The sequence below is a fragment of the Puma concolor genome, chromosome E1 (assembly GCF_028749965.1).
Source record: "Puma concolor isolate L17-30 chromosome E1, mPumCon1.1.hap2, whole genome shotgun sequence".
NCBI classification, from domain to species: domain Eukaryota; kingdom Metazoa; phylum Chordata; class Mammalia; order Carnivora; family Felidae; genus Puma; species Puma concolor.
The window spans coordinates 50,672,571-50,689,386 of NC_141680.1; the positions used below are offsets into that span (position 1 = coordinate 50,672,571).

Below are 16,816 nucleotides of genomic sequence, written 5' to 3' on the forward strand. Positions count from 1 at the left end.
CTGACCCTATGTCTGGTACTGGGGACAGGGGAGGAACCTGGTCAGGTGACCACTCAGACTGTTCTAGTTTGTGCAAGTTTATAAATGTGTGATATAAACACATTCATAAAGTTCCATTTTGTGTGTGAATTTTGAGATACTGCATGTCAGTGTAGATTAAATTCCTCCAGCCCTGTGTAATTTAGAAACTGTTGGGATTTGCACCCTGTGTAGGCTACGGCCCCATGATGGCGCTATTGTGGCTGCTAAAAGGAACATACACGGCCCTCAGCATTAGTCTTGAAGGGTGCACACTTTTCAGGAGCATCCTTTGTACAAAAATGGGACTGACCTTTATAAGCTTCTCACGAGTCAGGAGCCAAGACAGAAAAAGGCAGGATGGAAATCGCTTCCTGGATCTACCATGAGATTTGGGGCCAGAGAAGCCAAATGTGGTCATATAGGTTGATCACCGAAGAAACCCAGTTCAGCATCTCTTATTACATTCACTTACTACAAATCAACTTTTCGTTTTTAGTTGTGAAAATTAATCATTCAGCTAACATTTTGGAGCACCTGCTTTGTTCTCAACCCTGAAATGGTAACATACAGTGAACCCTCTGTAGCTTTTTTTTTTTTTTAAGTTTATTTATTTTTAAAGGGAGGGGAGAGGCAGAGAGAGAGAGAGAGAGAGAGAGAGAGAGAGAGAGAGAGGAGCAGAGAGAATCCCAGGCAGGTTCCGCACTGTCACTGCAGAGCCTGATGCAGGGCTTGTACTCATGAACCATTAGATCGCGACCTGAGCTGAAGTTGGAGGTTTACCCGACTGAGTCACCTAGGCGCTCCCTCTCTGTAGCATTTTGGATACATTTGTTTTTAAAGACATTAAGTGGGGGTGGGGGTGGGCGGGGGACATCTAAGAAACAGGTACAGAGACCAGGGAAATCTCGAGGGCTGTTCTAGAAACCTCAGGGGGCCCAGGATGAATCCCAGCATTCTCTGCAAAAGCCTCCCCCGCCCCGCCCCGCCCCCCACCCCAGACAACTGCCCTCTCACCTTTCCAAAACTCCCCTTCCCCAGCACCATGAGGAAATTGAAGTCTGTGAGTTTCACTCTGTCAAGGTTGTTGGAAGGTTGTCTCCTGTCTTCTGAAGGAGTGATGACTTTGTTACCAGCAGGGCCGAGCTTTGCTTTCTAAACAACAAGCACACACACACACACACAGGTGAAAACAATGGGTCACTGTTTTTCCCCCCAGGAAAAAGAATGCATTTAAGGAAGCTTGATGTGAGGTGGGAGGTGGGATGGGGGCAAGAAAAGAAATCACAGGGTGATGAAATATCCATTCAAAATTCAGTGGCTATATACTTACCCTAAGGGCAACGTTTTCAAAGTAGCAAAAAAAAAAAAAAAAAAAAAAAATTGCCCTTCCCTATTAAGAGACCACTCTTTACATAGATTACCCAAGAATCAAGTTGTGCGATTTTGCTGATCTTTGTTCTAGGGTGTAAAAGTCAACCTCTGGGGCACAAGTGCTTCACAATGGCTGAAGTAATAAAAGAAAGAAACTGTGCTCTGACACTTTTCTTATTTGTAGATTTTCCAATTTAAGATTCATCTGCATAAAGGCAACTTGTACTCAAGGAAAAAAGGAGGGTAGAGTCCCCTGGAGAGAAACCTCTTAACCGGCAAGCTGTGGGGATGATTTATTGCTACTTTAAAAGGCACAGTAAGAAGAACACAGGGCGTGTGTGTAAGTCAAGAGGAAAAGAAACGGTGATATGCTTGAGAACCTGGTTTCACACAAAACACACAGCACCCTTTGAACCTGAACGACCCTTGGCCAGTGACCTGGCAGTTACCAGGAGTTTCTGTAAGCTAGAGTCCTGCTACCCAAAGGTGCTGGAGAGACCTCACCCTTGTTACTCTGCCTAAGAGTTAGAGACTCAGGTCAAAGGTGGAGGAGAGACAGAGGGCTCAGTAGAAAAGGACAGGCTCATGGGAATCACACGGGAAGGTCTCCACAGTCAGCAAAGAAGCCTGTGGAGAATCTCCCGACAGACTCTGCGTGTGGACCACCTGCCTGATGACGAGAGAACCAGTCTCTGAACATGTCAGCTGCTGAAAAGGCTGGGGTCCTGCGGTTTGGCTGAACAGCCAAAGCCACAGCCCTGAGCCCAAGGGCAAAGACTGTCATTCTGCCTACATTCTTAAGGGTAAGGTGCACTGCCCCTTCCCCCCTCCCCCCCCTTCAGCCCCAGGGCAGCAGACCTATGTGCAGGTGCCAGGACATCACTCAGGTGACTACAAGAAGGTGCAGAACACCTGCAGGCATTCTGGGTTTTACTGTGTGACCAAAACACTGTCAGCATCAGTTCTGAGCTCTTGGAGGAGGGGAAGACAGGGGATCTGACACGTTTTCTTTAGCAGCAGAGAAGGCTCTCCGGGAACCACCCATATTCCCTCTTAGAGCAACAGCATCCCTTCATCCCACACTTACTGAGTACCTCGCATCAGGCCCTGTGGAAGAGGTTGTGCGTTAGTGGAATGAGCCCCGGCCGTCTCTGGGCCCCCAGGCCTCAACACAGTGCTTGGCACAGGGCGTGCAACTCTACACTCTGGCTGAATGAGGAAATGAAGCGTGAAAGTATCCATCAGATACTGTCAGGGGATGCTTTTCCTTGATAAAAATAACACGTATGTATAGGGATCAAACCTCATGGCTTGAGTGTATATGCTTGGATGGGTTGAGCACATCTGCTGAAGCGGAGACATTAAGACACGGGGTGGGGGGGGGAAGACGGTCCTAATTTTTTTGCTACCAGGCTGAAAGTATTTAATACAGCTGTACTACATACACCTCTATGCGGCCGTGCCTGGTGGGAAACGCATGTGAACCTGGGGGCTGGTGGATACACTGACACTCTTTAAAGACAAAACCTGATCTGCAGTGATACATAAATTGGCCTCCACTTTGACAGAGGATGGAAGGAATTTTTAGACAGACCTGTGAGAAAGAGCCCGGATGTAGCCACTAGGGTTACATCAGGAGCCCCCTTCAACTGCAGGACCAGCCCTGTCCTTTGGAAGCTGGGGCGCAAGGGTGGTTCTAGGGGTCCCAAACAGACCAGTTCGACCACTCGCCGCTGACAAAATCCAAAGGCAGACAAATGAGTTGGAGGTGCAACAAGCAAGGAATTTATTGCAGTGAGGCCAGCACCAGGAAGACAGTGGACTAGCGTCCCAAAGGCTGTCTCCAAAGTGCTGAAAACACTTCCAGATTTGCGTAAGGAGAACGTGGGACAAAGGCCGGTGGGTACACACAGGTGGGCAGTGAAGGCCAAGTTGATCACTGTCTTGGGGTCAATCACGCGGGGTCTTGCTGGCTCAGGGCAGTCCTGATTGCTTGAGAGAGGGCAGTTTCGGTCCCCATCACGGGATGCTTTGCCCGCAGGGCCTGAGTTAAGAGAGAAGCTGGAAAGAAGAACTTAGTCAATTAGAAAGTACCGACTGAGGTCAACAGGGAGGTAGCTGATGTCCTCTTTCACTCCTAACATCTGCCCCAGGAACGATTCCAAAGTTGGTAAGCTCTGTGGTGCGTGTCGAAGTTCGAAATGAACAAATGGGAAGTTTGAGAAGAGAATACCAACTCAGCTACTCTATTCTGTTCTTCTGATTTATAAAAAAGAAAAGTTATCAGGAAGAGGCACAAAGAGATTAATTTTATTCTGTCATTTTATTCGTGATAAACTGTGAAAAGATCCCCATACAATAGACTCAAGTCTCTGAGGTGCTTGAAACCATTGAAGGACGTCTTCACCCAGGTGAGGCTGTGGTTGAGCTGGTGCTGCCTGGGGGCCACCCGGCTTCCACCTGAAGCGTGGGGGGCTTCTATAACCAGAGGTTCCAGACTCAGGCGATTTCCTAGAGCCCCTGCTCCTTCCTCCTTTGATGCTTCAGCACCACGGACAGTGGTGACTTCCAGAACAGACACTAGGCTTTTGACACACTGCCCTCCCTGGGGGCCATAACCGAGCAAAGACCTTGAGTTTTGTCCTATGGCCTTAGTCCAGTTATAGGGACAAGATTTTCCCCAAGGGGATGTAAATGCGATAAAAACGTTTCTGCATCCGAGTACTTCTCAACCCAACTGCAAGGGGATCTTAGACCCTGGTCTGAAGTCAATCTGTGAGGTCTGGGGGATGCAGATGGCATCTCCTGCTGCCAGGAGGTGAGGCCGGATGGAGGAAGGACCCCAGTTTCTTGCCCTGCCAGGGCAGATTCCATTCTCGTGTCTCTCTAGCCAGAAGCAGAGCTGGGTGCCACGTGGCTGGTGGAGCAGGGGGCTGGTTTGGAAGGAGACGGGCCAGGCTCTGCCACACCGACCGCGTTCACCATGAGAGGGCTGGCTAGAAAGTGGCCTGACCCAGAGGGCGACATGGATTTCTCCCCAGCTCACGGCGGCCCTGAGATAGAAGCTGCCAACCAGAGTGATGTGTCTTCCACATTTCCCCTTCGGAACAGGCTTCTGGAGTCATTTCCACACGGCCCCCTGCACGCCCGGCTGCCGGATGGCATGGAGCCATCTCCAATATGGACCTTTCAAAGCCAGCCCTTCTAAGGCAGGCAATTCCACAAGATCAAAAGCTCAGTGGTCTGGGCCCGACTTTGGCAAGCCCCTCTCTCAGCCTGGGTCTAATCGACAGCACAGCTGGAGGAGGCAGCCGGTGGTGACCCTGGTAGCTGCACAGCTGCAGGCTGGTGGGGAGGCCAGAGGGCAGGGAAGGCAGAGGATCCCCAGGAGGGTGGGCTACACAGCCTCAACCTCCAGTCCACTCTCAGGCAGCCTCTGCCTCCAGATGTCCATCCCTTGCCACTCCCCACCCCCTCATGCTGTGGGAGTGCAGTCTGCCTGCCCCGGACTGTCCTGCAATGTCCCCCACCCCTTCCCAGGCTGACATCTGCCCTCCTGCAAGGCCTCCGCGTGCTTGTCCTCTCTTCAAGGCCTCCCGCTATTTTCCCTCACAGTGCCCTGCTCTCAACAGCTCGTATGGCAACGTGTAAATACTTACAGGGTATTCGTTTAATGCCTCTCCCAGTAACACTTCACAGCTAACTTATCAGCGGGCCATGCCAAATCTACCTGCCGATTCTGTCCAGAATCTGGCGTCTTCTCAGGGTCTCCTTCACCACCTCTCTGTTGAGGGGGCCTCACTTTTAGTATCCCCACTTTAGTGACCTCCCTTTCTGGACATTCCCTGGAGGGATCCTGTCCTGCTTCCCTGGCTTCACATCTAATGGGACAGAAAGAGGCCAAGTTGTCACAGTGGATGAGGAGGAGATGCTTGGCTGTCAGCTCTCTGGCCTCGCTCCCATGGCTCCCTTGGCTGCTCTGTTCCAACCACACTGGCCTCCAGTCTTTGGCCGCCCTTCCCATAGGGGCCTTGCTATCTTGTTCATCCACAAAATCCAGCTAAAGTATCACCTCTCCATCTTTTTGATGCCTCCTTCCCTCCTGGGATTTCCAACCTATGTCAGACTTTGTCTATGACTGGCCCACCTCCCCGGAGCTTTTGGCTCTGCACCCCTGCGCGCATCTGAGGCTCCTGTTTGGGCCACGCCTGCAGAACAAGCTGGATGTTCCCATGTTGGTGCCCCAGGAGGTCGTGGCCTCCTTAGGTCGTCTCCTTAGCACTCCAGTGGGACTGCGCTCCAGTGTGTCTACTGAGGTACCACCTGGATAACTAACATACCCTTGGCTGGACTTTCTCTCTTCCCTGGGTCACATCCCTACTTCCCTCCCTGCCCCCTAGCCCCCCAAATGGGCTCCTTGCCCTCAAAACTCTGTGGCAGAGTTGACTTCCGAGGAACTTAAAGAAACACATGTACCTTTTTGGAGGATTTACTGGTCTTTCTCACTAGACTGTGAGGTCCTGGAAGGCAGGGGGTCATCTTATTCATCTTTGTATCTTTAGGGCCAAGCACCGCACTGGGCACATAACTGCACATTCACTGAATATCTCCATTCATTCATTCATTCATTCATTCAAAAACATACGTCTTCACTAAGCCCCACAAACAGAATTTGAAGAGGCCAAACCACGAACGGTATGGCCAGCCAGACGCCAAACGCGAATGCAGAAAAGCAGCTGTTCCCAAATATGTCATTTCAGAGAGTTGCCCCTGGACACCGTGCACCGTGCATTTGGATGTTCACATATGGAACTTCTTCCCTCAAGCAACCACTGGTCATTCTGGGACAGCCTCAGACAGGGGCTATGAGGGCACCCCTGCCTTTAGGGAGCTCAGCCACACAGTGACCCTCCCCAGGAGCCACGCTAGGCAAGTTAGCTGGGCCAGCCGGCTGAAACCATGCCCTTGGAGGCTTCTCTGAGGGGACATTCCTCTAATGGAAGCTCTGTCTGCACTAGACCTAGCTGGAACCTACCTGAAGACCACCAATGAGCCTCTGGGCGATTTCTCTCTTTGAGCTTTTGAATGGGTCGTCTGGCAACTAGGCTCCGAGCAGGAGGAAGAGATCTGCCCTTCTCAGCTTGCGTATTGTTGACACAACACCGGTTGTCATGAACGTAATTCAGGCTTCACCAGGAGTGCAAAGAAAACCAATATATGTCTAGGGATAAAGCTGAAGCCAACAGCCTAACCGTAGAGATTTCAGCAAACCCGAGGAGGCCTCAGAATAAGCATGCCGACGTCCTTCACTCAGCAACGCAAACATGCCCTGTGCGGCCAGACGCCCCGCTGGGGTACGCGGGCAAACAGGAATTCGCACCCGGAGATGAGAAGCAGAGTGTCTCCTGAATACTGGAATCCAGAGGAGAGAGGAGAGCATCCACTGAGGCTGGAGACTGAAAGCACATAACGAGGCCACTGGTAATGTTCCTTGCTGATAAATCCCAAATCTTGACTTCTCTCTCAGGACACATTTTGATTCGGCTCATGGGTCCTGGTGTGTGAATTTAGCACATTCCACCATTTATTCCACAAATATCTGTGTGTCTGTCATGCCCCACACATGGGGTCAGATGCTGGGGAAACCAGATCGATTCGAAGTAGTCTCTCCTCTGAAGGACATGCAGTGCAAAGGCACTGTGGTCTGTGCCCCTGTAATTCAGGGTGTGGTTTGTGGATCAGCTACGCTGGCACAACCAGAAGGCTTGGCAGAAATGCAGATTCCTGGGCCCCACTCCAGGCCTACTGAATCAGAACATGCATTTTGAACAAGACAGTCATGTGATTCCTGTGCAAGTTTCAGATGTGCTAGTCTAAGATCATTGGAATGTTCCTCCAAGTTCAAAGTCCCCTCAGGGTCCCTGTGACCCTTTCCACCTTCCACAATCTTCAATTACCATACAAAATCAATGGCAAATTCTGGGAGGAGCCCCAGACTCTGACTGCGAAGAGTTGAGATCAAGTGTTGGCTTTATTCATTTTTGCTGTGACTCTGGGCAGACTGTACTGCCTGAGTATCAGACTGCTTATCTGTAATACAGCCGTGCTAAGACCCCTGTATACCTGAGCTACACTGGAGGTGCAATGAAGAATCCTTTGCAAAAGCCCCCAGCACAGAGCTCCACACCACAACCTTCTTTCCTTTGCCCCAGGGAAGGAGACGCGGCCCTTCGCCCAGCCTCCTGGCCTGCACCTGCTCCCTGACTACAGACTGAAGGCCTCTGTGAACAGCCGTGGGTCACCTGGGTCAGGGATCTGCCTGGCTGACTCATGGTCCCGAAACACCGTGACCTATGGATATGTGTCAAGGCCGCAGACAGGCTCTGCAGGGGCTCAGGACCTGTGGGCAGGCTGCAGCAGGTCCCTTGGACTTCCACGCTCCCGTGCCCTCCTGGTGAGGTAGGAGAGGAACTGGGTCTCAGCTCCAGCTACTCCCCAATTTCTGGAGCATCTTCTGGAACACCCCCAGGGGCTAGGACCATGCAGGAAAGGACCCTGACTTAGTACATGATACAGAATGTTTTAAAGGGGAAGTAAGACCGGAAATGATGACACATGGTGTTTGTAAAGAGAATACAGGGACTTCAACTACTGAAGCTTTAGCATGCTCTTTTTAAATTAGACTAAAACGCAGCATGGTTTATTGGTTACGATTAAGCAATGCAGAATCCAGGACTGTAGGTTTCTTAGCACATCAGCAGGTCAAGTCCAGGCTCATGCTGCTATGTAGACCGCCAGGTGTGAGAACGGGCGACGTGCTCTCCCCCATGGGAACATTTCTTAGTAACTGACACGCATCTCATTTTACCCCATGGGTACATTCCCCAAAAGTCCTAGCAGTCTGCAACCATTGAAGGGGTTCACCAATTTAAAGGACTCCTAGGCGAGTTTCTGTAAAGCACATCAAACGGAGAATCTGAGTCCCGCAAATGAATATTCTCACAGGGTGGGGTCAAAGTGTGTGTGTGTGTGTGTGTGTGTTAAATACCTGTGCCTGAGGAGCGGCCGTGTGTGTTGTCAGAAGCTCTACACGTGTAGATTGTTACTGGTGGGGGTGGGGAGGAGTTTCAAGTGAAAACTGAGAGGTGGATATGGGCAAACTATGGCACCAGGAGTTCACGAAGGATTGGACTGTGGTAGATGTTAGCTCTCTACTATCACATTGGGCCATTTGCCGCCGCTGAGATGTGATGATCTGACCTATAGTGATGCCAATTCCAAACGCTTTAACACAAGACCATAGATGGTCTGCAATTTGTGAATTTTGTATAATGATTATACACTAGCTTTGGTGTGTGGGAAGACAGACAGAACATTAAGATATGGAAAAGTGTAGAGTCCTACATTGCCAACCCCCAATACAACAGCACCCTGGCTAGCAATTCTTCTAGGGGCGCTATCTTATCCTCAGTAGGAATCCAAGCCCAAAGGTTCTTCTGTAGTAAGGAAGCAGAGAGGAAACCCTAATTCCAAGTCCCTTGGTAGGTCCACTGTATAATCATGGAGCCTTGGGTAACCCTCCAAAGTCTACTGTAATGCTTTCCGTTTTGTTTTAAATGTGCCCACTTGTACCGATCTTGTGAACGTGTCTTCAATAATATTGTATCTCTTAGCATAACAGGAAGCATGGTTTTGATGACTGTTTTTATCAAAGATGTTTGCAAAGCACAGAGAGAGGAATCTGACAACAGCAGGTTCTACTTCTAAGGTTCCAGGGGCAGACAGTCCAACAATGACCAACTGTAGGAGCAAATGAAGAATGGGGATTTCTTCTACTTATTTATTTTTGTTTACAAAAAAAATGTCCTGTGTTCAGGGCTTATCTGAACAATTCTGACAATCTAAGACTGATGGTGTTTTGGTGTTGCTCCATAAACACAAGTATCTGTGCCCAGCATCTTAGCCCTAGGATAACATATTCACCTGCACCCAGTGCCGTGTTTGTTAGATTGAGCGGTTTCGGGAGAAGAAAAACACAAAGGATCTGAAGGCATTTTCGATGATCCCATGAACGCAATACGGCCGGTGTGTTTCTAACAAGCCATGAGTCATGACATCTACTCTGTAATCGGGCAACAGGCTAAAGATGATGTGCTACAGTCTCCTGGGTAACACAGTTGGAGTAAATAAAATGCTTGCTATTCTCTGGCTAAATGGTCTTTCATCTTCTAGAACATGCCAAGCATGCTTACCACCCGAGGGCCTTTGTACTTTCTGCTCTGTCAGGTGATGCTTTACCGATGAGGCTTCGACACGGCCCCCCACCCTCTCCTTCCTGTGGCGTGGATTCCCTCACGGTCCTCTCACTACCTAGCATGTGTTTCTTCTCCCTCCACTGGAAGGGACCTTATCTGTTCTGCTCACTGATGGATCCCCAGGGCCTGAGAGAGCGCCGGGCATGGTGCTCCTCAAATACCTTTACAATAAGCGGACGGATGTGGACCCTGAGGGAGATGGTGACTTTGAACACAATATTTTTTAAGAGGCAGAGTTACTGCTTTTTAAATAACTTCTATGACAATGCTGCTTCTTGTTAGAATAGTAGCACTGGTTCATTTTAGAAAATTTCACAGGCACAGGTACGTGAAAACAAAAAAAGACACCTTAAAATAGCCATAGTTTTACCGCCCAGAGATCATCACTGTTAACATTTTGGTATGCATTCTTCTAATTCTCTTCACGTTTTCTTCTTTTGACGTCTACAGAATTACATCGCTGGCAACCCGCTTTACGCCTTCGTGTGCTGTAAACGCTTTACGTAATAAGTACTCGTCCACCACATGGTTTTACTGACTGCGTAATACTCCACTCTCTGGCTCCACCTCAGTGTATTTAGCTCTTCCCCTATTGCTGGACAGCTATGTTGTTTCCAATTTTCAGTTTTCAGTAACACCCAGAGGAACAACTTTATGGTCCAAATCTCTATGCACGAAGTCCAAATAGTCCAAATCTCTCTCCGGGCTCCCTAGGATAGATTCCTGACGTGGGATGGCCGGGTCAAGAGGTACATTGCAAAAGCTGATGCCCAATGCCACACATTTGAACCTGACCATGAAGTCTCAGAGAGAATGGAAGTAAACCCAGAGAGTCAAGGCAACCTGATTCCTGAAGACAGGGTCTTGGTTTCTTTTAGGACGTGTGTCCAATTTTGTGGTTGAAATACCTATTTGTCCTTTTTTTTGGTTCCCCCCCCCCCAGCCCCCCCACCGCCTTCAGATTCGGTAAGCCAGCCTGAAACTACAACCTGGAGGCACAGGGTCAGGCGATTCCTTCTGTACAGGTATGTCAACACCTGCTGACCGGAGTTTCCTCCTGGAGTCGGGGTCACAGGTGAACAGCAAATCACAGGTGAGCGTCATTCATTCTTCTGCCGGCAGCTGCGGGGAGTTCCTCAGAACCAGAGACTGTCAGCCGCAGAAGTGTCCTTGGGAAGGTCTGATCTGCCTTTGGTGCAGGTAAAGGCACTGGGGTCTAGAGAGTGAACGCCACTACCTGTGGCCACTGAGCTGAGCCGTGGTGGTACTGGAGGAAGACGTCAAGGATGCTAGCCTTCCTCTATACTGGTCCTTGAAACAGGACCCTATGCCACCTGGCAGAGAACCACCCCCCTGTGCTAAGAGTTGCCTCATCTGGGATGCAATGTTTTACCAACGGCACAAGGGTGACAGCGCTCAGGATTTGGAAGGAAGTTGGAGATAAGCTAACCTGAGACACCCATGTTACGGACTGCGGACGAGGCACCTGGGGCCTGGTGGGCTAAGTGATGTGTCTAAATCAGTTCTCCTCCCTGAGCTCTGATCTCTGAATTCGGTGGTCACCCTCCTATATCAAGGGTAGGCAAACGTCTTCCGTAAAGGGACGGATAATGAGTAACTTCGGCTTTGCCAGCCAACTGTTCTGTTTTAACAACCCGATTCTGCCATTGTAGCGTGAAAGCTACACGGATGGATGAATGAGCGAGGCTGTGTTCCAATGAAATCTCATTTACAGGAACAGGCAGCAGCCGGAATCTGGGCTGTTTGGGCTGTACTTTGCCAACCTTTGCCCTATATCCCTGTAGTGAGATTCAAACAGAACGTCTGTATCTCCTTGCTAGCCCGTCGGAATGGCAACAATTAAGAACCTCAAATGCACCTGAATGATTCACTCTTCCACGATGCCTGAGGTGCTCACCGGGACAGGAACAAGTTGTTTTGCTGCCAAACGACGTGGTGAGTGAAGTACTTATTCGGTAGAGTAGAAATTTAGGGGAAACCACATTAAGTCCTTTTCTTAAGAAGAAACATTTCTATGGACACATCCACTTAGGCTGCTGCCAGTGCTGAAATGAATTCACAGGAAGCCAGCAGGCCTGTTGTCATGGCAACCGAGCCTAGCATAAGGAGGAATGTGGGGCCCGTGACTTATTAGCGCTCTGCCCAAGGTGGGGAAACACAGAGCACTTGGTTCTTCTTGGTGGACTGAATATCACACGCCCCTAGCGTCTTGCTGTGTTGTTTCCTTTTCCGCCAACCTGGTGTTCCCCCATTTCCCAGATCAGTCTGCTAACTGCTGAGGCTGACCGCTGCACGGTTATCGGGCTGGAGTATTACCGCGTGTCTCACCCGATACACAGATGCTGGGAAGGTTGCTGCCCTTAGTCCTCCCCAGGCGCTAAGATTCCAGACTTCAGGGAGGGTCCCAGGACCAAAAACTTCCCCTAAATTTTACCCTTTGCAAAAAAAGATGGTCTCTCACCAGGGGGTGATGGCAGACATTTGTCTGATGCCTCTGGGAAGGCATGATGGGAGTGGATGTGGCCGTGGCACGGTACCGATAGAGCATTTTCGGCACCTGGTACTTCTTAGAAACCTGTAATCCTCCTGCCAGGAATGTTCCCCTTTCGGGTTAATACTGCACTGGCTTTATGAGTCAGCTCTGGCGGGGTCAGGAGCCACGTGAACTCCTGGAAGCTATCAAAGTAAATGGTTTTCCGGACTGTCAGCAAGGCTGCTTAGAAGTGGGGACTTCTCTGCTGCTAAGAAAGTGGGGTGGATAGGAATGGGCTGGGGCTCACACAGGTCAGAACAGACCCCAGGAGTCACTCAGACCCAGAGAAGCCTGGACTCCTGGCTTTCCTGGCACCTTATCATTCCATAAAACCGAGGAACAACGGGGGACCTAAGGTGCTGATGCATCTTCACATCCATCCAAGAGTAAAGAGATACAGTCACAAGTTCCTAACTCAGGTGTGCAACTTTTCCTGGAGTCTTTTATTTGCAAGTCTTGACTGCCCTCTTGTGGTGTTGCTTTTCTGGAGCGACTGCGTTTCGACTGGGATCTTTTAGTAGAAATAGGCCTAAGGTTCCCTGGTCTGGCCTACAGAGGTAAAACTCCTACGACTGCTCAAATGAGACACCGATCATATCTTCCCAGTTAGACCTTTGTAGGAGAGGACTCGAATCTCCAGCGTCAGAGCTGGGCCTCTGCGAGAGGCCCGTGGTCTGTGCACCGATGCCAGAAGTGTGTTTTAGAGTCTGGGCATGCTTCATTTCTAGAAAACAACACGTCGACGGTTCTAGACCTAGGATTCTTGAATCTTCTCCTCTGAGCCCAGACTTTGCAAGAAGCAGGGAAAAGGAGGCAGGGAGGGCTGTGAGGGAACGGGGGAGTGGCCCCGGGGAGCCTCTGTGTTTCTCTTAAAGGTAGAAACACAGAACAATCCAGGAAATAATGAGAAATGATGACAGGCACAGGAGCGCAGAATTCAATAAAAAAGCCCATTGGGGAAATTCAGTTGGAGCTAAATGATCAGAGAATAGCAGCTCCTGAAATCAACTGAAGAAATAAAACACCAAAAACCCACAACCAAGCCATAACTGGCAATAAAGTCCACCTCCCTAGGGAAAGTTCCAGACACTTCCCTCCACCGCTGTCCAGCTGCTGCCGTAGAGGGTGAGCAGGACTGGGCATCTAGCGAACGAGGCCCAACCCCACCTCCTCAGTCAACACAAACAAAATGATCCTTGCCCCAATACTAGATATGTTTGCTTGTTCATTTTTTTTTTTTTATCACACAATGTCTCTGACAGCAGTAAGCATTTTGAAAGTGGAGCCGACTGCAATTAAATTCAGCACAACGTTTCCGTGACCATTGATTTCACCCTATCTTCACTGAGAGTTTTAAGACCGCACCGGTTTTTAAAAACGAGGGACCTGATTATAGCTCAGTGGGACACCTGCTTCCCAGGCTAGCCACAGCTGCGCTGTCTGGGCTGTTCTCTGGGCCCCCTGGGGACACTGGCTGACAGGGAAGCTTGGGGATGCAAAAGGTGAGGAGCCTGTCCACCAGATGTGGACTGCAATACCAGTTACGGCACTGTTGACTTCTCTGAGGCCTCGGTCTTCACCTGTAAAATGGACTGAACGTCCCCACCTCCTCCTGCGTGGGGAACCCTCACTTCCTACAGTGAAAGGGGCATAATGAGAGTTCAGTAGCTGCTGCCAGGCCAGAAGAGAGATTCCTCCCATGCACAGCAAGCAGAGAGGGGCAGAGATGAAGGAAAGGACATACACGGGGAGGGGGATCCCCACTGTCCTAGGGGGACGTGGCCAAGCAGTCCACGCGTGTTTGCTCTAAGAGCTGGTCTGCAGGGCAGGAAGGGCCTTTGAGGAGGAGCTTTGGGGAGGGTGTGTGTGTGGCTCAGAACAGGAGGGTTGGGGGGGGGTGGGAAGGGGGGTGTTCCCTGCCTGGAAGTGGGTGGGGATCTTGAGTCCATAAGCTGGGGAGAGCTAGTAGAATTCAAATTCTTTCAGTTACTGTGATCCCACCGGTACCTACAGGCTGCTGGGGCCCAGGGAAATGTGGGCTACAAAAGGGACACCCCCAGTAAGAAATGAGACCATGGCTGCTTCTCCCAGCTCCAGCCGCCAGTTTCCGTGCAAATCTGGCTGCCCACCCATGGCCGCTGGTGACAGTGGTGGGTCCTGCCTGCCTGCTTCTTCCCGGCGTGTCCACACAGAGGAATGGTCCCCGGGGAGCCGGCGGTGGGCTGATTACTGACAAGTCTATTCTCAGAAAGAGCCCCTAGGTGAAGATTAGTTCACGCACAAGCAAGCGATACCACCCTGCAAGCAGGTGTGAGCGATGACACCCCGTTTTCACTGCCTGCATCGGGGCACATTTCCAACAGGCAGGTGACATTCTCTTTCTCGGATAGCACGATCTGTGCTTCTTGTCCTGAGACCCATAACAAAAGGCACAGGAAACAAGACGTGTGCGTGGATGTAAAGCACGTGGGGTAAGAGGCACTGCCGACACCTCCCGACACCGCTCTTCAGTGAACTCAGGACGGTCTCACTCGGTTGCTGCGTGTGGGGGGCCGGGGGGGGGGTGCTAGCCTCTAGTGCACAGCCGGGTCTCCCCACTCGGGGCCCGTGGGTGGTTCAGAGAACACGACAAAGGGTTCGTTTTAGCTTGGTGATGGCTTCTCAGAAAACAGCCATGCTTCCTTCCGTCTGGGAAGACCTCTGGTTTGGAACACCTGGGGCTGGGAAGAGGGGGGATGCTTAGGGTAGCAGCAGTGGCAACGCCGTTCTCACCATTTTTTAGATTTCCTCATTCAGTCCTCCCAACAGTCCTAGGAGACCGGTGCTTTTATCATCCCCGTTTTAGAGATGGAGAAACTGAGGCAAGAGAGATAAGCTAAGTGGCCCAAGGCGGCGGAGCTGGGATTTGAACCCCCAGGTAGCCCGGAGCTTAACCACTACACTCCTGCTTCCCTGCAGTGATATGGTGGGAGCCGTGCTGCCCAGCAGGTGGAGGCTGGGGATGGCAGTCCTTCTGAAGATGGGGACAGCCACTCACTGCGAAGGAGCCATGGTTTACCCGCCAGGAGGGAGATCCAGAGAAGTGAAGGCTTCCCCCTAATTTTCCTTCTTTGTCCTCTCATTTCCCTTTCAGCCACATCTGAGTTTTGCACCGGCACCTGGCTTTTCCTGCACGTTGTGAAATACAGCCCCGTCATATGTATTTCTCCGTAGAACAACATAGTCTCCAAACTAATAACAAAGAGCATCACGTCACATAGGCAAGAGACACCTGGGTCACAGGAAGGACCTGACTCTGAGTCCCCAAGTGTGAATTCACTTCATCAGGGTAAGGTGTCCTTTGAAGTAACAGGTCATAAGATGACAGGTGATTTGTCTGTTTCTACGTAGGAACTGTCTCCACGTCCTGGAATGATCAAGAGGTGTTGGCTCACTCTGAGGATGTAGGCAGGAGGTTTTCACTCTGGGAGAGGAAATCACTGGGTGGCTCGGCGTGTTCAGGCGTGGCCAACTTCTAAAGATGTTTCTCCAACGTGAACACACGGCATTGTGTGACAGCATTTTAAACGTTTTAAAAGGCAAACAGGAGGGCAGCGACAAGAGCGACGAATCTTGGCAGATGCGAGCTTTCACACACGATAGTCACCACATTGTGTAAGACTCATTAAACCTCAAAGAATATGTTTTCTGTCCCGATTTTCAATAACTCTGGGTCACTAATCTCTTATGGCCCCCCAGGGGACACATCTCTAGTGTCCAGATACAGGCTCTACAGAGAGAAACTTGAAAAACATGACTTATTAGAGGTTTTCTTTAGTACAGTGTTTTAAAAAGGAGAATTATATGTTGATTCTAGCTTAGGATCGGGTGTGGGATTTCTCCCTTGCGAATTTTTCACCCAAGCATTTGAATGTTTAGATTTTCCAGGTGGTTCCAATACGGATATGCTGGAACAGTCCAGAGTGGATTTCAATTATTAACAAAGGCAATACGTTGAAAACACAGCTGGTACCCGGCTCTAACCAGCTCCCCAAAAGAGAGTGGTGTTGTCAGAAATGATTACAGACAAGATTTCTGAAATCATTTACATGCAAGTTGCAAAGTTCCATTTGATAGTTTGGGGAGAGAATGGTTGATTAGGTCATGACCACGGAGTTGGAAAAAAAAAATGAAAAAAATGAAAAAAAGAAACGAAATTATAGTGAGTAGTATTAAGCCAGGCATTCAGAACATCAGAAAAATCTGATGATTTCAGCCCATGATATATTACACTACATCTTCCATATATAAACACGCACATGTAGTGTAAGTACACCATATTGCTTGCATGCTTATGTAGATGTGGGTCTACAGAAAATTGCAAATGAGTCTTAACATGTGCTTGGAAATATATACTAACAGAAGGAAAAGGGAGATGTGCTGTCAATTTAAAGATGCACTCTTTCTGTTCATTTGATGCTTTTTAAATTTTACAGACGGGAATTTATCTTTAATCACGGAGAGGAGGTTTCAAGATTTCCTTGGTATAATCTTAAATGAACCTAATCTGAAGAGT

General features: G+C 49.8%; 1 protein-coding gene across 5 annotated transcripts in view; it reads right to left on the reverse strand.

The window, feature by feature from the left end:
* PRKCA (protein kinase C alpha) overlaps positions 1–16,816 on the reverse strand; it is a 402,962-nt gene that overhangs the window by 56,904 nt on the left and 329,242 nt on the right. For all 5 annotated transcript variants that reach the window (XR_015244249.1, XM_086687811.1, XM_086687808.1 and 2 more), the window contains one exon: positions 1,036–1,173. Coding sequence is in view for 4 of the 5 variants with exons in the window: in XM_086687811.1 (XP_086543937.1) it covers positions 1,036–1,173 (138 nt within the window). In the remaining variant the exon portion in view is untranslated. The remainder of the gene's footprint in view (positions 1–1,035; positions 1,174–16,816) is intronic.